The 24,371-nt window shown below is 44.1% G+C and overlaps 1 protein-coding gene across 1 annotated transcript in view; it reads left to right on the top strand.

Annotated features, from left to right (window-relative positions):
* The window catches only part of LOC129702015 (nuclear protein AMMECR1-like), a 108,845-nt gene that overhangs the window by 74,671 nt on the left and 9,803 nt on the right, over nt 1–24,371 (top strand). Inside the window, 2 exon segments of the mRNA XM_055643502.1 lie at nt 6,555–6,645; nt 6,897–6,993. Of these exon segments, the coding sequence (XP_055499477.1) occupies nt 6,555–6,645; nt 6,897–6,993 (188 nt within the window).

The following is a 24,371-nucleotide window of genomic DNA, read 5'->3' as shown; positions in this document are numbered from 1 at the left end:
GCTAAAGTGATGATGATTGGCCGACTGCAAATACAAAAATAAATTTGATTCTATTTAGTGGCTTGAATGTAGGAAAATGTTCAAACTGCTGTCATACCTCTCAAAAGGTTTGCCACCTTCCTTGAAAATTACCACATCCAAAAGTCCTGAAATGTGTTGTAACCTGTTAAATTTGTACCCACCATAGCTAGGAATTCTCCTTTGAACAGTCCGTTCAGATATACAACCCTGCCACAGTACTGTGATGGCTCTGATCAAAGTCACTAATGACCATCATATGTGATTGTAACACAGGTAATCTATTTCTCCTGAACCTTCTCAATGTGTTTTTATCATTGACCCACAGCCCTACGTAAACACGTCTTGTTCCAGGTGATGCCTGGCTTGCTTTTTTTTTTATCTGTCCAGTTGTAGCCAAGGCCATTGCCAGCAATGACTTCTATGCCAGCTCAGTACCTTGGCTAGCACTAGATTCTTGGAGAACACCTTTTTTTTGAGCGGCTATTTACTGTTCATTGGCATTACTGTCCAAAATATGGTGTCGTTTTTCACATGTTGATGCCATCACCCAGCTCCCCCTCATAAGTTCGTAAAGGATAGGAGCAGAATTTGGCCATTCAGTCCATCGTCTACTCTGCCATTCAATAATGGCTGACCTATCCCTCCCTCCAAACCCCATCCTCCTGCCCTCTCCCCATAATCCCTGACACCCGTACTAATCAAGAATCTATCTGCCTTAAAAATATCCATCGACTTGGCCTCCCCAGCCATCAGTGGCACTGAATTCCACAGATTCTCCACTCTCTGACTAAAGAATTTCCTCCTCATCTCCAAACCCCCGACTCCTCACCAATTCATGTTCTCCAGAGATGCTGCCTGACCCGCTGAATTACTCCAGCACTGTGTCCATTTGTGTAAACCAGCATCCTTGTTTGTGCTCCCCCTCTCAATTTCTCCTCTTGACCCAGTTGCTGTCGCTACAACGTCAGATTGCTTGTTTGACATATTTGCTCACAGTCGAATTTAACAAGATTGTGTTTTATCCCTATTTTAAATTGTTCCCCACACATTATTTTTTTTCATTGCATCTGTTCAAAACTCAACTAAATCATCTTCAACGCTGTAACATTTGATTCCAAGGAGATCAACTGAACAAGTACTCAGTTTTAGACTGACATCAGTGAAGTGGTCTATCTTCAGCTTATCTGCCACTGAAGCTCCCACCCAATGGAGCTGGACTTGGCCCGAGTCCTTGCCAGCCTGCACTTGCATGAGCTGGGAGGGTGTAGAGCAGAAATTGAGCTGAGCTGCCACTAACTAATGTCCAGCATAGTCTCAGCAACAACAAGGCCTTGGGTAGTGTACTTAGTTTTAGTTTAGATATACAGTGTGGAAACAGGCCCTACGGCCCACTGAATCTACGCCAACCAACAATCTCCTGTATCCTACACATTATGGGCCAACTAATCGACAAACCTGCAGGTCTTTGTAGTGTGGGAGGAAACCAAAGGGCCAGGAGAATTCCCCCGTGGTCACATGGAGAACCGTACAAACTCCGTACAGCAGTGGTTCCCAACCTTTTTTTGGCCATGCCCCACCTAATCACCTCTAAAATCCTGATGCCCCCCCCGCCCCCATGTGGTGATATATAATTCTTATCATTTAAAAAGTGAACTCCGTTTCAGCTGAAGAAGCTTAAAACGCCAATACCTTGGATTATGTAATAACTACACAATAAAGACCTTTTTTACCCCCCAAAAAAAATTATTTACTCAAAATAACATCTGAAACATAAACTACATATGTTTACCTGATGGAAAATCCTAAAAAAATAAAAATCGAAAATTTGGACCCAGACCTCCTCAGTCGCGCTCAATTGCCCCCCTTAAAAATCAAATTGCCCCCCTGTGGGGCGTACGCCCCACGTTGGGAACCACTGCCGTACAGACAAGCACCGTAATCAGGATCGAACCCAGGTGTCTGGCGCTGTAAGGCAGCAACTCTACCGCTGCGCCACCGTGCTGCCCAACTTGATTAGTACGGGTGTCAGAGGTTATGGGGAAAAGGCAGGAGAATGGGTTTAGGAGGGAGAGATAGATCAGCGATAATTGAATGGCGGGTAGACTTGATGGGCCGAATGGCCTAATTCTACTCTTATCCCTTATGGCCCTGTAGTGACAGGACCCTGTCTTGGTATTGGAGCTTTGCCTCCTGCCAAAGCAATTAAGATATATTAACAGATCACATATCTTGAATTTTGCAGCATTAAGTGTGCAAATTTAAGGAAAAAAACCCTATTAAAAAATATCCAAAAAGTTTAAAAGACTCCAGAGATGTACAGGTCTGTAGGTAAGTTGGCTTGGTAAATGTAAAAATTGTCCCCATTGTGTGTAGGATAGTGTTAATGTGTGGAGATTGCAGGTCGGCACAGACCCGGTGGGCCGAAGGGCCTGTTTTTCGCGCTGTATCTCTAAATTAATCCCCCCCAAAAAACTAAACTAAACATATTCTTTTTGGATTTCCATATTTTCCTCATCTCAAAGCAAAGAATGATTATAAAAATGAACAGAGAATCTGATCCTACACCATGTGATGTCCGGCAATGGGAAAGGAGTGATCAAAACCTGCAGCAGTCACTCAGTCACCATGTCCCAGGATAATTGGTTCCACAGAAGTTCAGTACATAGCCGTTGAATATTGGCATTTCCTCCTGAACTGCTGACCACAGCCAGTGTGATTTAGCCTATTATCTTGAGATGACGATTTTGATACATTCCTGGTTCTTTGTTCTGCTTTACTTGAACTTACAATCATCCCAAATTCTGGTTAGGTCCTAACTTGCAACAAATCCTGTTCATAAGTCGCAGGAGCAGAATTGGACAATTTGGCCCATCAAGACAACTCCGCCATTCAATCATGGCTGTTCTATTCATCCAGTTCCTCTGTGTTTGGTAATTTACATCTTTGTAATCTCCTCGGAACCATTCTAGATATTTAAGTTGCTCTAATTTTCTCCTATTCATTATTGTTGAATTTAATAGCTGTTATTGGTTGTCACGCCTTCATCTGGCATGGATCTAAACACAGGAATTCTTCCCCACAATTTTAATTTCTCTGTTCCCTCTTCTGAAGAATTCCTTTTAGCCTAGTTTAACCATTGTTTTTCCCTCATCTAACCTCATCTGGCTCAATATTTGTTTATCAAACCCCGCTGCCAACTACTGCGCAACACCTTGAGATGTTGTCCTCTGCTGTAAATAAGAGTTGGATTGCTCTCAATGGGACAGGCTTAGAGAGACATGGGCCAAACGCAGGCAGGTGGGACTAGTGTGAAGGGGTATGTTGGTCGTTGTGGGCAAGCTGGCCCGAAGGGCCTGTTTCCACGCTGTATGACTCTGATTGTAGATGAACAAAAAATATAATGAAAGGAAATGTTAGAAAAGGTAATCTAAAGCTTTGTGGTGGATTTGAAAGAAAATGGGACTGGATAAAAATAGTGATATTTGTATTCAAGATCTTTGATCAGAATTTGATGAACAATGCGAAAGACTGATCAAGGTAGGTGATTAAACCAGTGTGTAAGTTGAAATCGGTGCTATACAAAAAAATAATCTGACTTCAAATTGGACTCTGAGATTAGAAATGAATTGGGAAATGATAGGATGTCGAGATTAAATTAGATGTGTTAAGATGTTCTAGTGGAAACAGGGATTTAAGTTGGCCTCATATTAAAAACTCAGATCAAGTGTTGAAAGAAGGCCACGTCTGGACAAGGGGTGGAAGTTTGTGACAAATAAGCAGTACTTGAGCCAAGACTCAAAACTAATTGCTCAACCCTTGCCTTATCACAATGCTCCTGGCTGGACAAGATTTGGACACTGAAAGGGATTAGTAATCTTTGATTAGTGCTGAAGAAAAAACTTGATAAATGTTTTTGATGTTGATGAATAGTGGACAACAGCTAAATTGGTGTCAAATCCAAGGACCATTCTATCAGGTTAAACAAATTTAGTGGTGTGACTTAGGACATTTGATGGTACCCATCGTACCGATTCAATACAGAGAATCGTGTAGTTACCTATATGAACAAAAAAAACAAGATTCATTGGGAAAACAGCTGGAAGCAGGTAGAAGATGATAAATATATAATTTAATTTAAATGCCTTTGCAGATAGCTATCATAAAGGCAAGCCATATTCTGTTAAAATGAGGCATACAGTACAAGAGGAATAACACCAACTTGTTGCAGACTTCTGCCCCTGTCCCACACCAAACCAACCCTCCAATGACTTTAAAACCTTATAGAACAGAAAATAGGGGCAAGAGGAGGCCATTTGGCCCTTCGAGCCAGCACTGCCATTCATTGTGATCATGGCTGATCATCCACAATCAGTAACCCGTCCCTGCCTTCTCCCCATATCCCTTGATTCCGCTAGCCCCTAGAGCTCTATCTAACCCTCTTAAATCCATCCAGTGATTTGGCCTCTGCTGCCTTCTGTGGCAGGGAATTCCACAAATTTACAACTCTCTGGGTGAAAAATCTCAGTTGACTCCCCCAACATTGGGAACATTTTTCCTGCATCTAGCCTGTTCTGTCCTTTTATAATTTTATACGTTTCTATCTACTCTTATCCACTCTTTCACTCTGTACAACTTATTGTCGTCCTCCACCCAGGTCTCAACGCAGTGTCCATCCATAAGTCGTGGTCCCTTGCATTTTTACTTCTCCCTCCTATCCCACCATGTCGTCAGTATATTAATCACAGATTTTTACAGCACGGAAATGGCCCTTCGTCCCACTGTGTTCATGCTGACCTTATTGCCCATGCACACACTAATTGTATTTGCCTGCATTAGATCCATATTTTTCTATTCTATGCTGTAAGTGCCTGTCAAAATGTCTCTGAAGTGTAGGGATTGTCTCTCTGATTCCACCGCCTCCAATTTTGGCTTTTTATGCTCCTGTGCCTAGAGACTCTCACTAATTAAACCTTTAATCTTGCTGTCATTGTGGCCCAACTTCTCTTTTTCAAAATGGTCACAAACCATAATGCTTTATCTTCTGTGTTTCACTCAGGAGATAATTCCTAATTTGCTGAGCATCCCTGAAATTCCTGTTTTAATTTCACCTTTCATCCACTCTATTTAAAGAATTGAAATACTTTATTGCGTTCGAAGTGCTACGTAAATAGCACTACGTAAAGAGTCTGAAGAAGGGTCTCTTACAGAAACGTCGCCCGTTCCTTCTCTCCAGATGCTGCATGTCCCAGTTACTCCAGCATTTTGTGGCTGCCTTCGATTTAAACCTGCATCTGTTATTGGGGCTTTTTAAAATTTGGAATAAAATAACAACCAGCTTTAGTCCAATCACATTCTGCATGCATGCAACATCAACGTACAGATAAAATGATTTTGATGAATGTGAATAAAAAGCTAATTCAATTTTTATCAAGTCCCTTTGAGGTTCAAGTGAATTATAAGCAAAATGAATTAAGCTTTGTTTTTTAGACGCCTGGATTCAAGACGTGCATAGTGGTCTTCCCTGGTATAATTTCTCTAACATGTTTTAGCAATTATAAATTCTGATGACAGGATGTTTCCCTATTTTGAAACATTTAAAAAAAAATCTTGTAATAAAGATGCCAGTTTTTGTTGATGAGCTCTCCCCAATGGTATCCAGCACTGGGAAGCCTACATTGTAGTTTCTGTAATCTTTAACTGCTTATAGGTGGCAAATGAATTATCCTTAAATTTTCATTAATCGTAAGCAGATGATAATGGGTGTTGCTATTTAGTTGCTAAGTGAAGATTGTTGCTCTTTCCATTTCCATTTCCATCTCCATCTCCATTCTATCACCTAAAGGGCCTGTCCCACTTACGCGACCTTTGCAGGCGGCTGCCGGCACCTGTCATAGGTCGCCGAAACGTTCAACGTGTTGAAAATTCAGCGGCGACCAGAAAGAGACGCTACGACTCTTTGGAGACCTCTCACGACCCATACAGGCGACCCCTGGCGACGTCGCGAGTGACCTCTCACGACCATAATCGTGAGAGGTCGCCTATGGTCGTGAGTGGTCTCTAAAGAGTCGTAGCGGCTTTCTGATCACCGCTGAATTTTCAACATGTTGAACATTTTGCCGACCTATGACGGGTGCCGGCAGTCGCCTGTAAAGGTCGCGTAAGTGGGACAGGCCCTTTTGCGTTTCAGTTCATGTTTGTAGTAAAAATGTTCCTCGTATTAGATTATTCCAGGGCTCTGTTACTATGCCTTCTGCCCCATTTCCAATTCCCTGCTTTTTCTCTCACTCTTTAGGATATTTCTTCAAATTGTTATTGTATTTTCTCTATCAGGATTGGCCTTGCCTTTATTTAATTCCTGAGTCTCTATCGTTGGTATACTGATTGCTCTTTGGTTGGCATTTTAATGAGCGAAGAAGCTATATAGTCACTCGAGATAAAAAATAAACAGTACCATTGGGGGGAGATTAAGTACTAAAGCCTCGGTTTAATTTTTACCTTCCTCATATTCTAATAAAGCTGCCGATTTCTTCCAGGTGGGTGTACATGGCATTAGAATAGAATTCATCAATGAAAAAGGATCAAAACGCACGGCCACATACCTGCCGGAGGTTGCGAAGGAGCAAGGTCAATGTTGCACTTTATGTACACTCTAACACAGATTTCCCCCTTTCCCAAGTTTAAAAATAATATTCCTTAGTAGCTGCTTTTCTGCATTTAACCAAACTATTGTACTCAATATACTTATTTTAAGAATGTGATTGGGTTGCAACCTGTGGCCTGATGCTCCTTAGCCTGTTTAAAATTTTAAAACATGCATTTAAGGTGTTAGCAATTTAGCCTGGTTTACTCTATGCTATCTTTGTACTTTATTGCAGGTTGGGACCACATTCAAACCATAGATTCCTTGTTACGAAAGGGTGGCTACAAAGCTCCCATCTCTAATGATTTCAGGAAGACCATTAAACTGACCAGGTAGATATATAGCTTTAGACACGCGGACACACCATTTTTTTGTTACTGCAGATGCTGGAATCTTGAGCAAAGCAAAAAAAGCTGGAGTAACTCAGTGGTTTGAGCAGCATCTGTGGAGGGAATGGATAGGTGATATTTTTTGGGTGGAGCTCTTCTTCAGTCTTGAGGAATGGTCTGAAGCAAGGTTCTGACGAATCGTTGCCTATCCATCCCCTGCTTCCTGACACTCTGAGTTACTCCAGCACTGCATTTTGTTTATTTAAATAAATCTGCTTTTAAATGTACAACACAACATTTAGTTTACTAACTGCGTAACAATTATAACATGCTGTAAATTCACCGACTCTGCAAATATCTCCTTTCTACTTGTGTATTTGATTAGTCGATTTAGATTATCATATAAGCCATTCCAAATCTGATAGCATTTGCCTTCATCGGTTCTGATTCACATCAGACAGATGCTGAATAATAGGCAAATCCTCCATTACAAATCCCCTACTCCAGTAATATGTGACTAAAATGTACTTTTAAAAGTTTGACATTTGAGGTATTTATTATTTCCATAAAATGGAGGCACCAGTACATCATGTCAAAAAACTTGGGACACTTTGAGTTTCATTGTCTAAATGTCCAATCTTCTTATGACAATAACACTTCTAAATGCATGTTTATTTTGTGGGCAACGATGGTGCTAAATAGTTTTTGTATTTTCATCTATCGGGGTGGGTCCATCCATCTCTTGTGACTGGTCAAAGGGTTGGCAAGTGGAATGGAATGTGAAACATTTATTTTGAGAGGGAAAATGGAAAAGCATTGTCTCAATTGTGAGACATTGCCGGCCTCTGGAATGTAGAGGAATCTGGGTTATTTCCAAAAGATTATTGTACAAATACAGCAAATAATTAGGAAAGTTAACCGTGTTGTCGTTTCTCGCGAGGGGAATGCACAAAAATGAAACTTGATGCTTCATTGGTGTAGAACATTGGTGAGACCATACTGGAATACCGTTTTGTTTTGTGTTGAGAAGGTTGTAATGGCACTGGTGGTGGTTCAGTGAAGATTGACTAGATTCCTAACTAGTATTGCCAATGTTGCCTTATGATGAAAGCTAAAATGGGGTAGGCTTGTACCCAGTGGGGTTTAGGTAAGTGAGGTCTATTTGCATTATTGAAACAAGATCCTATGTGGCCTTGGTAAAGTGGACAGAGCGAGAATATATCCTCATGGGAGAATCTAGAACCAAGATCTCCAACGATAAGATTCACCCATGATCATCAAATGAAAACAACAACCTTTGACGCAAGTTTTTGGAGCACTGTTCGTCAAATGGTGATGGAAAGTTGTGCCTTTGTATGTTTTTAAAGGGGTAGGGAGATCCTTGATGATACGCGAGTGAAAGATAACAGCAGGAATGCAGAACTAAGGTTATGGTCAAATCAGTGTCAATGTTCAACAGTTCCCGGCTGATTCTTTGTGGAACCAATCATTCTGGGGTGTGATGACTGACTGATGCTAGTGTTTTGGACACTCCATTCCGTAGTCCGATCAACTATGATCTTACTGACTGGCAGAGCCGGCACTTTGAGTAGCCAACACCGCCAAATTAATATGTTTGTACATCTTGGAGTACAATACTCATTTACAATTGACATAAATCCAAAACTACATACAAACTGGACGTCAAGGATATGGCGCGTGAAAAGATTTATGTACAGTTGTAAGATCATAAAACATTAAGGCATGGGTTCAGAATTAGGCTATTTGGTTCATCAAGTCTCTGCCGCTATTCAATCATTGCTGATCTATTTTGCCCTCTCATGCCTTCTCCACATGAACTTTGATGACGTACTATTGCAGCTGGGTTTAGAAACAAAGTACGTTTCCAAGTTACTTTTTAGCATAAAAATCATTAATGATCACTTCATTTTAAGCACTTTGGAAAAGGATTAGTGTTGAGAAAATATAACATACAGGGATGTTCTTATTAATTTGAGTTCTGTGAAACTGATGATAGTAGAGAGGTTGGTGACTGGGAGGTAGTTATGTTTTATTTTTAAAGTTACGTTGCTGAGGATAAAGCTGGTGAGGAGTGAGGTGACAGCAAATATACTGCAGATGCTGCTTTAGCACCTGGAGTACTCCACACCTGGAGTAGTCCACACCTGAGTATTGTGTGCAGTTTTGGTCCCCTAATTTGAGGAAGGACATTCTTGCTATTGAGGGAGTGCAGCGTAGGTTTACAAGGTTAATTCCCGGGATGGCGGGACTGTCATATGCTGAGAGAATGGAGCGGCTGGGCATGTACACTCTGGAGTTTAGAAGGATGAGATGGGGATCTTATTGAAACATAAAAGATTATTAAGGGTTTGGACACGCTAGAGGCAGGAAACATGTTCCCAATGTTGGGGGAGTCCAGAACCAGGGGCCACAGTTTAAGAATAAGGGGCAAGCCATTTAGAACGGAGACGAGGAAAAACTCTTTCACACAGAGTTGTGAGTCTGTGGAATTTGGGAGGCCGTTTCTCTGGATACTTTCAAGAGAGAGCTCGATTGGGCTCTTAAAGATTGTGGAGTCAAGCGATATGGGGAGAGGGCAGGAATGGGGTACTGATTGTGGATGATTAGCCATGATCACATTGAATGGAGGTGCTGGCTCAAAGGGCCGAATGGCCTCCTCCTGCACCAATTGTCTATTGTCTGTACCGCAGATAGACACAAAATACTGGAGCAACTCAGCGGGCCAGGCAACCTCTGGAAAAAAGGAATAGGTGACGTTTGTGGTTTGAAGCCTTCTTCAGACTCAAGACGGGTTCCGATCTGAAATGTCAGCTATTCCTTTTCTCCAGAGATGCTGCCTGACCAGCTGAGTTGCTCTCGCATTTCGTGTCTTGGCAGTCAAAACGCAATTTTTTATTAGAATTTCATGCAGGCAGTTAAGTCACTTGGGAATCCTGATATGCATTCGCTGCAATTAGCCAGTGAAAAGGAGCTTCATGCTGTGGAAACGGACTGGTCAAAAAGATTAACGGACTGGTCAAAAAGTTGGCACAATCTACTTAAAGAGGAAATCCTTTGTGCCTATGATGGCTTGCAAGGCTGTTCCTATATCACGATGGTACCTGTGGTAGACACAAACTGCCGGAGTAACTCAGCGGGACAGGCAGCAGCTCTGGAGAGAAGAAATGGGTGACGTTTCAGGTCGAGACCCTTCTTCAGACTGAAGACAGACTCAACCCGAAACGTCACCCATTCCTTCTCTCCAGAGATGCTGCCTGCCCCGCTGAGTTACTCCAGCATTTTGTGTCTACCTTTGATTTAAACCAGCATCTGCAGTTCCGTCCTGCACTGAAAAATCACTGCTTTGGTTGACCATATAGCTTCATTTCAAAATGTGGCAAAACTGCAGATGCTAGTGTGCACCGAAGATAAACACCGGATGCTGGAGTAATTCAGTGGGACAGGCAGCATCTCCAGAGAGAAGGAATGGGTGACTTTTTGCGTCCGAAGAAAGGTGTCGACCCGAAACGTCACCCATTCCTTCTCTCCACAGATGCTGCCTGTCCCGCTGAGTTACTCCAGCATTTGACGCCTATCTCAGCTTCATTTCAAATTATTCTGCCAAATGTAGCAGTTCATTCTGAGTGTTGTGCTCTGAACAGCATCATGGATTAATTGTAGATCAATTAATCTAGAATATAAATTTCCAGCCAAGGATTTGCTTGTCCTTGCTTGATTCACAGGGAGTTGCTTTTATTGAATCAATTGAATATATTAATAAAGACATTTTGACTAATTTTGGGATGTTTTGTTAAAGTCTTATAACAAGGTCCAAGCATAACTGCACTGCATTCCAAACAAGATGGGTGTTTTACTGAACATGCGCACACTAGGAACCTGGTAAATAGTCTTGCTTTTATTCATTGCAATGGTAGGATTCAGGTGGAGCAGAGTGATATCAATGTTGAATGTTCTTTAGTCTCCACAATTGGTTTACCATGAATTCCTATGTGTAAAGGTCCTGTCCCACTTACGCGATTTTTTTCGACACCCGCCATAGTCGCAAGCAGGTCGCCGAAAATTTTCAACATGTTAAAAATCCAGCGGCGACCAGAAAAAAAGGCACGACACGGCCATGCAGGCGTCGCCCCCTTTGGGTGCCGAATGCTGCATGTTTGCTCACTGCCATGCATCCGCTGCAAGTCATTTACTCCCATCTGGAGTTGTGGTCATAGATTTGCCGGCTGTTGCATTTTCTGCCATGTTGCGATCGAATGCATAGGCCATTTGCCCATGTCTTGCTCCCTGCCTTGTTTTTCCTGCATAACCCCATTCTCCTGCCCCATAAAGAATGCTAATCACCTTTACTCTGGATTCACTTGGCCTCCACAGCCTTCTGTGGATGTTGTGGCGTTCTATAGAAAATTCCTCCTCATCTTTCCTTAAGGCTGTTGCATTTTTGACCTGCTCATGTCATCCCAAGTGAAAACATCTTCTCCACATTCAGCTATCTAGGCCTTTCAGGAGCAGAATTAGCTGGGTCCCAGCTGGCCTCTGTTGTTGGGCCCCATCAAGTCTCAGCTGGCCCTGTGTCCCAGCTGGCCTCTAATCATGGCTGATCTGTGTCCTCTGGCCCTCCTCAACCCCATTCTCAGCCTCTGGTCCTCTTCCTCAGCTGGCCCCATAATTGTCCTCCTGTGATCACCCGTACTAATCAAGAACCTGTTGTCTAGCTCTCTGCCTTCATCAAAAAATATCCATTCACTTGGCCTGTTGTCCTCACAGCCGTCTGTGGCAATGAATTCCATGGGTTCACCACCCTCTGACTAAAGAAATTCCTCCTCATCTCCTTCCTTAAGGAACGTTGTTTTTATTCTGAGGCTATGACCTCTGCTCCTGGAGTCTCCCACTAGTGAAAACATCTTCTCCACATTCACTCTATCTAGGCCTTTCATGTGATAACTCCGTTTGTGGTGTTGTCCTCAGCTGGCCCCTGTTGTCCTCAGCTGGCCTCTGTTGTCCTCAGCTGGCCTCTGTTGTCCTCAGCTGGCCTCTGTTGTTCGCAGCTGGCCTCTGTTGTCCTCAGCTGGCCTCTGTTGTCCTCAGCTGGCCTCTGTTGTTGTCCTCAGCTGGCCTCTGTTGTCCTCAGCTGGCCTCTGTTGTCCTCAGCTGGCCTCTGTTGTCCTCAGCTGGCCTCTGTTGTCCTCAGCTGGCCTCTGTTGTTCTCAGCTGGCCTCTGTTGTCCTCAGCTGGCCTCTCTTGTTCTCAGCTGGCCTCTGTTGTTCTCAGCTGGCCTCTGTTGTCCTCAGCTGGCCTCTGTTGTCCTCAGCTGGCCTATATTGTCCTCAGCTGGCCTATATTGTCCTCAGCTGGCCTCTGTTGTCCTCAGCTGGCCTATATTGTCCTTAGCTGGCCTATATTTTATTTAAACATGTTACCAGGCAGCCACATTTCCGACATCGGGTTACGAACTGTTTACTTTAGACTTTAGAGATACAGCGTAGAAACAGGCCTTTCGGTCCACCAAGTCCGCGCCGACCAGCGATCACCCCGTACACGAGGGACAATTTACAATTTTACCAAAACCTACAAACCTGTACGTCTTTGGAGTGTGGAAGTAAACCGGAGCACCTGGAGAAAACCCACGCAGGTGACAGGGAGAACGTACAAACAGAACCTGTAGTCAGGATTAAACCTGGGTCTCTGACGCTGTGAGGCAGCAAGTCTACCGCTGTGCCATCTTGTCTTCATGGTTCATGTCTCCATGTCACAGGCATGGAATGCTACCTGAGGAGGAACTACATGAAGATGATTAATTCTCACCGTGCAATTCAAAGGGATCACCTTATTCAGTCTGAAGAACATTTACAATTCTTCAGGTTGCAGATCATAGTCCTTACTGCACTAACACAGGGTCTTTGGCTCAACTCTTCCACGCTGACCAAGATACTCCAAGAATTGGCCCATGTCCATCTAAACCTCTCCTATCCATGTACCTGTCCAAGTGTATTTTACATGGTGTCATTCTGTTTGCATTTTCCAGTAAATTGTCACACCAACGCTTACTTAAAGAGGGAAATAAAGGGAAATATTTTGGTTGAGATATTCATGTGTCAAGAAACAGAATTAAAGTTGGAATGGTCAGACACATCATGCAACGGTGAAAGCAACAGGTGTCCTAAACTTTCTGAGGCGCAACTTTCACCATTGTTCAACTTCTGTCAAGGAGAAGCTATACTTCACCCTCGTTAGACCTCATTTGGACTACGCAGTTGCAGCATTGGACCCATGCACAAATAAAAACATTTCTTCCATCGAACCTGTCCAAAGACAGGCAGCTCCATTTGTTACTAACACCCATGAGAGAGAAGCGAGTGTCACCAAACTTCTGAATTCTCTGGGGTGGAACCCTGTCCAAGACAGACGTGAAGCTCACCGTTTGACCTGTTTTTACAAAATGTTAAATGGTCAGCTCGACAGATTACAAGACCTACACCAAACCAAAACCAATTGGGAGCAGACGAGGGTATTCGATCCAATTTGAGATTCCAGCTACCAAGACAGATTTGTACAGCAATTCGTTCTTCCCCCGCACTGTTAAAGCATGGAATAGTCTTCACCCTACTATAATTACCCAACCAGATGCAACTAAATTTAAGGTAGCTCTTTCTTCCCAAAAACCCTTTCTTGCTTAAGTCCTCCCTTCACCACCTCCAGTTTAAATTCCATTTGGAATATTTTAAAAGGACCAAGAAACCAAGAAAGTTTCAGGTTGATTCTTAGTTGAGGTTTGGAGCATAGCAATCACAAGACGTCAAATGCCCCAGTAATTATCATAAGCTGTGCAATAAAAGAAATGACCTTGTTGAGGTACCATTATAAACTTTGTTTGCTTGTTCTTGTTGACATAGCAGTAAATCCTTTTTGCCTTTTCGCAACAAACATGGTTTCTATGTATTGTGACTTCATTCGTACTTTCAAACCTTTGTTTGTAGGTATTAAACTTGCAACGGATAATTAATGTTAAATTTTACCTGCAGAGTTTGTTTGTTTAGTTCCGAGGTACAGCATGGAAACAGGCCCATCGGCCAACCGACTTCACACCGACCTTTGATAATCCATTCACATTAGTTCTGTTATCCCACTATCTCATCCAGTCCCTACACACTTGAGGCAATTTGCAGAGGCCAATTAACTTACAAACGCACATGTCTTTGGCTTATGGGAGGAAACTGGAGAACCCAAGCAGTCACAGGGAGAACGTGAAAACTCCACACCGACAGCACCCGAGGTCGGGATCGAACCTGGGTCGGTGGCACTGTGAGACTACAAGCCTACTCTCTGTGCCATTGTGCTGAGAGTTGTATGAATATACAAGCTGTTTTCAATATTGCTTAAAAATTCTTCTGTAAAACATTTCAATTGACCATGTATCAATGTGAAATGTATAACGGCAGGCCCATAACATGCGGGTGTTGCCGTAAATATTCACCTTCTCAGACTTTTAGAAATAGAACATAGAAAATAGGGGCAGGAGTAGGCCACTTGGCCCTTCGAGCCAGCACTGCCATTCAATATGATCATGGCTGATCGTCCAAAATAGTGCCTCGTTCCGGCTTTTTCCCCATATCCCTTGATTCCCTTTACCCTGACAGCTAAATCTAACTCTTTCTTGAAAGCATCCAGTGAATTGGCCTCCACTGCATTCTGTGGCAGAGAATTCCACGTACAAACTCCACACAAACAGCACCCGAGGTTTGGATCTAACCTGGGTCCCTGGTGTTGGGAAGCAGCAGCTACAGCAGATGCGCCACTGTACTGCTCTAAACGTTGTCACTAATAAGCCGGTTCAATCTTAACATTCATACATCCATCAGACATTTTAGGAGAGAGATCTGTCACAGACTTTAAAAAGCAGGAAAATGTGAGGAAAATATTAATTTTACAACACCAATTGATCTTGTAATTACACACGTTATCAAGACTTTTCATATGCTCATTCATCTATCTTCTCCTTGTGTTTCTCCTGATTGTGGTTGTGAAGATTTAGGATTTAATGCTGGCTCCACGTTTAGGATAAGAGTGAAATAAAAAATCACTAATGAAGTTCCAGGAAGGAACACACACACACACACACACACACACACACACACACACACACACACACACACACACACACACACACACACACACACACACACACACACACACACACACACACACACACACACACACACACACACACACACACACACACACACACACACACACACACACACACACACACACACACACACACACACACACACACATTATAAATAGCAATCGTTTTCAAGTGCTGCTTTCCATGTTTAGTTTAGATCAAAGATGCTGCTCAGAAACAGGCCCTTCGACCCACTGAGTCCGTACCAACCAACGATCCCTGCACATCAACACAATCCTACACACATAAGGGATAATTTACAATTATACCAAGCCAATTAGCCTACAAACCTGTACGTCTTTGGAGTGTGGGTGGATACCGGAGATCCCGGTGAAAACACAGGGTGCGGGTGAACGTACAAACTCTGTACAGACAGCACCCGTAGTCAGGATCGAACATGGGTTTCTGGCACTACAAGGCAGCAACTCTACCACTGCACCACCTTGCTGCCCCTGTAGAAACACTGCTGAGCAAGTCAGCTTATCTATCAGCCGTGGCATTGAATGCAATATTTTCCTACTCAACGTTCACACTATGGTCTATAATGTGCCACGTTTGGATGCAGAGTCACTCCGCAAACTTCAGATAGAGGAAGGGAATACAGTTAAAGCATGTCGGGTGAAAGCAAGGAGGAGAGTTATGAGGAAAAACATAAAACCAATACTTTCCACTGTTTTCTCCAAGTACAGTTTACTCCACATTGTTTCATGCTCATTCTTCTTCTTGCGTATGGCGTGCACAGCCTAAAGTTGTAGGACAACTTGTTCTATTTGATCTTATTTGACTGTGCACACAGTCAATTGCATTGGTTGATTGCATTAGTCAAAACAGGGTGGACCACGTGAAGGTTGCAATCTTCCACCCCCCCGTGCTCATTACAATCACAGAATGAATTGACTGCAAAGGTCAAGACAAAGGATTTTGGACGCTATTGCATTACTTTCAATATTCCAGCCCAGCCAAAGCTCAGTTAGATATTGGCTGCTAGTCAATTATCCAAATGTAAATACATTATATAGACACAAAATGCTGGAATAACTCAGCGGGACAGGCCGCATCACTAGAGAGAAGGAATGGGGCCCTTCAGCCCAACTATCACATACACTATGTTATCCCAGTTTGACATCCTACACACGAGGGGGAATTTACAGAAGCCAATTAAACTACATACCTTTGGAATGTGGGTGGAAACTGGTGCACCATGAGGTAGCCCAAGCGGTCGGTACAGACTCCGTACAGACAGCACCCGTGGTCAGGATTGAACCCAGGTCTCTGGCGCAGTAAGGCAGCAACTCTACCGCTGCGCCACCGTGCCTTGAGTGGTTGAACATGTCTCCTCTGTTTCAGTTGATGTTGAATCAGTTGTTCATTTTCATTAACCAATTTCACAAATTGGATAATGGAAATGTATCAATAGTTTTGAGAGTTGTGGACCAGAGGCACCTACAGAGGAGCAAATCTTGCTGCCAGGAATTGTCCGTTCCCATAGTTTAGCCGCTCAGTCCGCAGTAATTATCAGAATTTTGATCTTGTATTGTAGAAGGTGGCAGTATGAGACATACTGGGGTCAGGAGGAACTGTACTGCTCTGACACTGGAGTCTTAACACTAGAGTTAACTCGGCAATGCAGCAGGGTGAGGAAACTTAAGAATGGCGTCCCTCAGGGCTCAGTGCTGGCACCAATGCTGTTCAACATCTACATCCATGACCTGCCTGCAACCCAGTCAAAGAAACATAGAAACATAGAAATTAGGTGCAGGAGTAGGCCATTCGGCCCTTAGAGCCTGCACCGCCATTCAATATGATCCATCCTACTCAGTAAAGCCGTCCTGGCCTTCACTCCATACCCCCTGAGCCCCTTAGCCACAGAGGGCCTCAGAAGACATGAACATCCTGTCTTCATACCTGAGGAACTGGCGCCTCAAGCTCAGCATGGGTAAGACAACATCAACAATCTTCAATGTTCCACCTCAACAACAGTGAAGCCACCCGCGAGATGAACGTCATGGTGGATAGCGCCCGGTTACGGTCCAAGCCCGTCCCCACGTACCTCGGTGTGAAGCTCGACAGAACGTTGTCATTCAAACAACACCTGGAAGGTGCCAAGGCAAAGACAAGTGCCCGTGCCACACTGATACGCCGTCTAGCTGGCACCACATGGGGAGCCACGACGAAGACACTGCGCATGTCCACAGTGGCCCTGGTGTTCTCAGCCGCCAAGTACTGCGCCCTGGTTTGGTGCCATATTACAGGCATGACATTTCTCCGCGGATCCATCGTCGCGAGGCTTCACTGCTATTGACGCCCCACTTCACGGCCTCCGTGGTGCCCAGCCGCGGGCGCCGTTAGCTGCTTCGTCCGACCCGGGCTTCTACTCGCGAGGCACCGGCCGGGGTTCTATGCGGCGATCCAGGAGGCATCAAAGGGGGCGCTGCTCTGGCAGCAGCCAAGTCAGCAGCGCGTTAGTTTTTTTTTTTTTGGTATGTTTTAAAGTATGTGTTTGATGTTTCTCGGTGTGTTTTGTGTGGGGGGTGGTGTGGGGGGGTAAGGGAGAAACCGCTTCGGTCACCTCCATGGGGAGGCGACTTTTTCCAGGTAGCCTCCCCCTTGGCCTAACATCAAGGATGGGCGCGGCCTTTCCCGGAGACGCGCCAGGGGCTTCAGCGGCGGGCGCAGCGTGGACTCTCGGCGTGGAGCGAGTGAGCCCTCGCTGGAGGGGAGCGCTCCGTTTCGCTGGCCCAGGGCAGCCGGCAGCCTGAAGTCGCGGTCTGCAGAGCTCCAGCTGGTGCGGCGTCGTGGGGGACCCGGGGGAAGAAGAAGCCACCACTGCCGGCCCGCGGATAACTTCTACCCTGGGCCCGGCATGAACTTAACATCACCCCTGGAGGGGAGCTTCGACCGCCGGCCCTGCAGTCTACGGTGCTTCTGGCTGCAGCGAAGACTTTAAATCTCGACCGCCGGCCTGCGGCCTACAACAACTTAAAACCGCGGTCTCCGGTGAGGAAGAGCCGATCCTGGACTGACTCTGGACTGGTCCTGTCCACGGGGGGGAAATGGAGGAGGACTGGCCAAATTTTGTGCCTTCCACCACAGTGATGAATGCCGTGGTGGATGTTTGTGTTACATTTTTATTGTGGTTGTATGTTCTTTATTATTGTACCGCTGCAGACAACCCAAATACCACCGACCCTGGTTGTGTGGCAAATAAATTATATCAAATTCTATCAAGACCGCGGCGGTGGGGCCTCGCGGCACGGTGGGGCCTTGCGGCGACGGTGGGGCCTCGCGGCGGCGGTGGGGCCTCGCGGCGACGGTGGGGCCTCGCGGCGGCGGTGGGGCCTCGCGGCGGCGGTGGGGCCTCCCGGCGGCGGTGGGGCCTCGCGGCGACGGTGGGGCCTCCCGGTGACGGTGGGGCCTCCCGGTGGCGGTGGGGCCTAGCGGCGACGGTGGGGCCTCCCGGCGGCGGTGGGGCCTCGCGGCGGCGGTGGGGCCTCGCGGCGACGGTGGGGCCTCGCGGCGGCGGTGGGGCCTCGCGGCGGCGGTGGGGCCTCCCGGCGGCGGTGGGGCCTCGCGGTGGGGCCTCCCGGTGACGGTGGGGCCTCCCGGTGGCGGTGGGGCCTAGCGGCGACGGTGGGGCCTCCCGGCGGCGGTGGGGCCTTGCCGAATTTCAAAATCTATCTCTTACTCTTTTTTCAGTTTTTTCCTGTCTCATGTCTGATATTAGAAAGCTGGCTTTAACTAAAGTGAATAAATCACGTAGTTCAAACATGATGCATCTTGCATTCCTGTGGGGAAATAAGGGTGGAATTTATAGTCATAGTCATGCGGCATTGAAACAGGCCCTTCGGCCCATATCCCTCCAAATCTTTCCTATCCATGTACCTCTATATGTTGTTCTTGTACTTTCTTCAACTACCTCCTCGGGTAGTTCATTCCATTTACCTACCACCCTCTGAGTGAAAACGTTACTCCTTAGGCTCCTATTAAATCTTTCCCCTCTCATATTAAACTTGTATCCTCTATTTCCCCTTTCTGAGTAAAAGACATTCCCCTCATGGTCTTGTACACCTCTGTATGATCACCCCTCATCTTCCAGCACTACGACGAATAAAGCCCCAGCTCATCCCTATAGCTCAGCCATTCAAGTCCTGGCAGCATCCTTGTAAATCTCCTCTGCACTCTTTCCTTCTTAACAACATCTTCCCGAGAGCAGGGTGACCAAAACTGAGCATAGTACTTCAAATGCGCCCTCACTAAAGTCTTGTACAACTATGGCATAACATGCCATCTTCCGTACTCGATACCCTGACTAATGATGTACAGTTACTGTCTAATCTTTCAAACATTCGTAGACAGTTACTTTCGATTATTATTCTCACAAGTACTGATGTACAGTGAAAAGTTTTTGTTGGCGTGCTGTCTAGTCAAACAAGAGACAATTCATGAATACAATCAAGCTGTCCACAATGCGCAGATATAACGTTTAGTGCAGGATGTACAGTGCCTCTCCGTAATGTTTGGGACAAAGACCCATCATTTATTTATTTGCCTCTGTACTCCACAATTTAAGATTTGTAATAGAAAAAAAATCACATGTGCTTAAAGTGCACGTTGTCAGATTTTAATAAAGGCAATTTTTATACATTTTGGTTTCACCATGTAGAAATTACAGCAGTGTTTATAGTCCCCCCATTTCAGGGCACCATATTGTAGCAATGTTACAAAATTTTGAGATTTTAAAAATCAAGTCTGCAATTTATCCCATCAGATAAAGCATAACAACAAGTTTAATTTGACACCAAATTCACTTTCATATCTCAAGTATTAAAAAAGTTATGGCCATTTTCATACTCGGAAATTAGCATCTTGTTCCCTATTGATTTTCAATGGACATTACAAAAAAGCTGTGATCTTGGATAGTCAAAAGCCCGTAACTTTCTTAAGAATTAAGAGAACTGAATGAAATTTTCACCTATCATAGATTGAAGCATTCTGAAAAAATATAAAACAATCTTACTTGGATGACATGAAATTAAAGCATATAATTAGCTAATTACCTAATTGTAGCTAATTACAAAATTGACCGATGTGACAGAAATGGTAATAAACAACCAGACTGCCTTGAAAATTCAAAAATGTGATATTCTCAAGATCAGAACTTTAATATTATTGTATAATATGCTGTAAGTCAGTTATGGATAGGTAAATAAATTACAATTTCTAGCAAAAGACCAAGTCTTTATGGAGAAGATCAGCAGCTAGCTGGTACATTGGCATATCATAATCAGTAGCATCATCATACTCCTCAGACTGCAACCAATAAGCAACTCTGTACACGTTGTTTTTCCTCAATTTTTCAATTTTAGAAAAAAAGGTAGAGATTATAAAGTTAAACGCTAAAACAAATAGTAAATACTAAAAAAGAAAATCATGTTTAATCAAAATTCAATTACTAGATATAAACATCTATCCATTTCTTAAATAGCCTAAGTGTCCAAAGATTATTCACAAATAATTCACAATATAACATGATTTTTATATCTAATTTACATTAATTTATAGGCCAAATGGAAGGAATTTAGTGTTCAATTGCTGTAAATAAATGCCCATTTAAATCGGCTTTCTAGTGGGTTCCTGTGAACGCGCTGGTTTAGAACGTTCACATCGTGCTGGATTAGTGCCCTCAAATGCCGAGAAAAATACTGCGGGATATAAAAAGCCCAAAATGAACTACTCGCTATAGAAAACTTTATAAACAGGGTTATATACACGCCCCATTTAATGTAAAAATAAGGTACATACCTTTAATTGTTTGCTTTATAAAACCCTGGGGCTGCGAGAGGTTGCGAAGTGAGAGAGTGATTTTAAAATTATTATAACTATTATTCGAGGCCTATAAAACTAATAATACCTTTTGCGACCGGGTCTTGCAGCGATTTTTCGTTAATGATTTACTAGGCTGAACATCTGCGATTAGAACAGCCTAGTAAAAATCGCGTTTTAAACCCGCCCCCTCCAAACACCGCCAAAATCGCGGACATGGCTTTGGGCAGATTCCCAATGGCGATTCAGGTAGGTTTTGTAACATACCTACATATTGTTTAAAACACAGCAATGTCATGTAAATGAAAGTAGTCATGTTTAGTATTTTGTTGCATATCCTTTGCATGCAATGACTGCTTGAAGTCTGCGATTCATGGACATCACCAGTTGCTGGGTGTCTTCTCTGGTGATGCTCTGCCAGGCCTGTATTACAGCCATCTTTAGCTTATGCTTGTTTTGGGGGCTAGTCCCCTTCAGTTTTCTCTTCAGCATATAAAAGGCATGCTCAATTGGGTTCAGATCGTGTGATTGACTTGGCCACTCAAGAATTGACCCTTTTTTAGCTTTGAAAAACTCATTTGTTGCTTTAGCAGTATGTTTGGGATCATTGCCTTGCTGTAGAATGAACTGCCCGTCCAATGAGTTTTGAGGCATTTGTTTGAACTTGAGCAGATAGGATGTGTCTATACACTTCAGAATTCATTATGCTACTACCATCAACAGTTGCATCATCAATGAAGATAAGTGAGGCAGTACCTTCAGCAGCCATACATGCCCAGGCCATAACACCCCCACCACCATGTTTCACAGATGAGGTGGTGTGCTTTGGATCTTGGGCAGTTCCTTCTCTCCTCCATACTTTGTTCTTGCCATCACTCTGATATAAGTTAATCTTTGTCTCATCTGTCCACAAGACCTTTTTTCCAGAACTGTGGTTGCACTTTTAAGTACTTCTTGGCAAACTGTAACCTGGCCATCCGATTTTTGCGGCTAACCAGTGGTTTGCATCTTGCAGTGTAGCCTCTGTATTTCTGTTCATGAAGTCTTCTGTGGACAGTGGTCGTTGACAAATCCACACCTGACTCCTGAAGAGTGTTTCTGATCTGTCGGACAGGTGTTTGGGGATTTTTCTTTATTATAGAGAGAATTCTTCTGTCATCAGCTGTGGGCGTCTGCCATGGCCTGCCAGTCCCTTTGCGATTAGTAAGCTCACCAGTGCTCTCTTTCTTCTTAATGATGTTCCAAACAGTTGATTTTGGTAAGCCTAAGGTTTGGCTGATGTCTCTGTTAGATTCTTGTTTCTCAGTCTCATAATGGCTTCTTTGACTTTCATTGGCATAATTTTGGTCCTCATGTTGGTAAACAGCAGTAAAAGTTTACAATAGTGATGGAAAGGCTGGAGGAAAGACAAGGTGCTGAGGAGGCAATTAAACAATTAGGGCAATTAAACACACCTGAGCAATTAAAAATGCTTGTGAAGCCATGTGTCCCAAACATTATGGTGCCCTGAAATGGGGGGGGGGGGGGGGGGCTATGTATTAACACAGCTGTAATTTCCATATGGTGAAACCAAAATGTATAAAAATGGCCTTTAATTAAATCTGACAATGTGCACTTTTACCACATGTGAATTTATTTCTATTACAAATCTCAAATTGTGGAGTACAGAGGTAAATATATAAATGATGGGTCTTTGTCCCAAACATTATGGAGGGCACTGTATCAATGAAGTCCAATTAAAGTTAGTTCCACGGTCTCCTGTAAGTGATGGGTTAGGACCACACTCTAGCTGATGAGAGGACCAGTTGCCTGATACCAGCTGGGAAGAACTGGTCATGATTCTGGAGGTATGTGGGAGACCAAAGTCTAAGAAATGGAGAATTTACAAATGTTGCAACGAAAGATGGAAGGATGAAGTTAGTGATTTCAGGTGAGCCAGTTAATGGTAGGGAAACATAAAGAGTGAATAAGTTAACAAAGCCTCTGAGTCTGCACATTCACAAGCCTTGTCCATTTACCGCAGGTTCATGACGGAAGTTGAGTGAATGTGGTTTATTCTGGAGTGGGGGCAAGGAAGGTTGACCTCAAACCTCGAGGACCCTTGCAGACAGCCGCAGCAGCAACAGGTCTGAATCTTGCTCCTCATTCATAGCTTAGGAGCTTGGGTACTCTGCCATTTACATTGCCACCTTAAGTGCGAAGGTCAGCTCAGAGAACAATTGCCTTCTGGAAGGTTGACACAAAATGCTGGAGTAACTCTGCGGGTGAGGCAGCATCTCTAGAGAAAGGGACTGGGTGACGTTTCGGGTCAGGACCTTTCTTCAGACTGATGTCAGGGGAGGGGGCAGGACAACGATAGAATGTAGGCGGAGACAGTAAGGCTAGTGGGAGAACGGGGAAGGGGAAGGGGATGGAGAGAGAGGGAAAGCAAGGGCTATCGGAAATTAGAGAAGTCAACGTTCATACCGCTGGGGTGTAATCTACCCAAGGGAAATATGAGGTGCTGCTCCTCCAATTTCCGGTGGGACTCACTCTGGCCATGGAGGAGGCCCAGGACAGAAAGGTCAGATTGGGAATGGGAGGGGGAGTTGAAGTGCTCCTGCAAAATTGCCTTGTGGAAACCAAACCAGAAGAGGATCACCGTTCCGTTTAGTTTATTGTCACGTGTACCGAGGTACAGTGAAAAGCGTTTTGTTTCGTGCTAACCAGTCAGCAGATAGACAATACATGATCCATTGACAGTGTATAGATTCATGATAATAAGGGAATAATGTTTAGGGAGGGCGTTAACAGTCTTCATGGGTGGATTTTGCAGTTGAGAATGAGCTACTCGGGCATCTCAATGACGTGCCCGGTAGGTTGAACGGATTCCACAACGGTCTTGCTCTCACTTAAACATGCAACCACCACACTAGCATGTAACGCTGGAGCAACGGATAAGACCCACCAATTGTTGCTACTACTTTTCCCTGCCCCCTCCCACTTTAAGGAGTTGCCCAGTCTCTTAAACATGAACCATTTTTCTTACCTATCGTACACAGTGAAAACTTAAACTTCACTTCCATTGAATTAGGGTAAATGTATTCTGCACCTACCTTTTCTTATCCCCTCTTTCCCATTTTGGAGTCCCTGACAGAGTTCATTACTCAAGCGGATGGACTCTACATCTGAACTTCAGAATGTACAGGGCTTGTTGTTCCAGCGTTTGGGACAATATCCCAGATGTCAGTTTTAAGTACAACCCACATTTTCTTCAGGCACCACAGTTGTGTTTTCTATCTCTACGAATCAATCTCAGTTAAACAACCTCCTGACCTACTTATTATTCTTGATCTACTTGAAGTGGCAACGAGTG

The sequence above is a fragment of the Leucoraja erinacea genome, chromosome 12 (assembly GCF_028641065.1).
Source record: "Leucoraja erinacea ecotype New England chromosome 12, Leri_hhj_1, whole genome shotgun sequence".
NCBI classification, from domain to species: domain Eukaryota; kingdom Metazoa; phylum Chordata; class Chondrichthyes; order Rajiformes; family Rajidae; genus Leucoraja; species Leucoraja erinaceus.
This window is presented reverse-complemented; position numbering and strand designations above follow the sequence as displayed.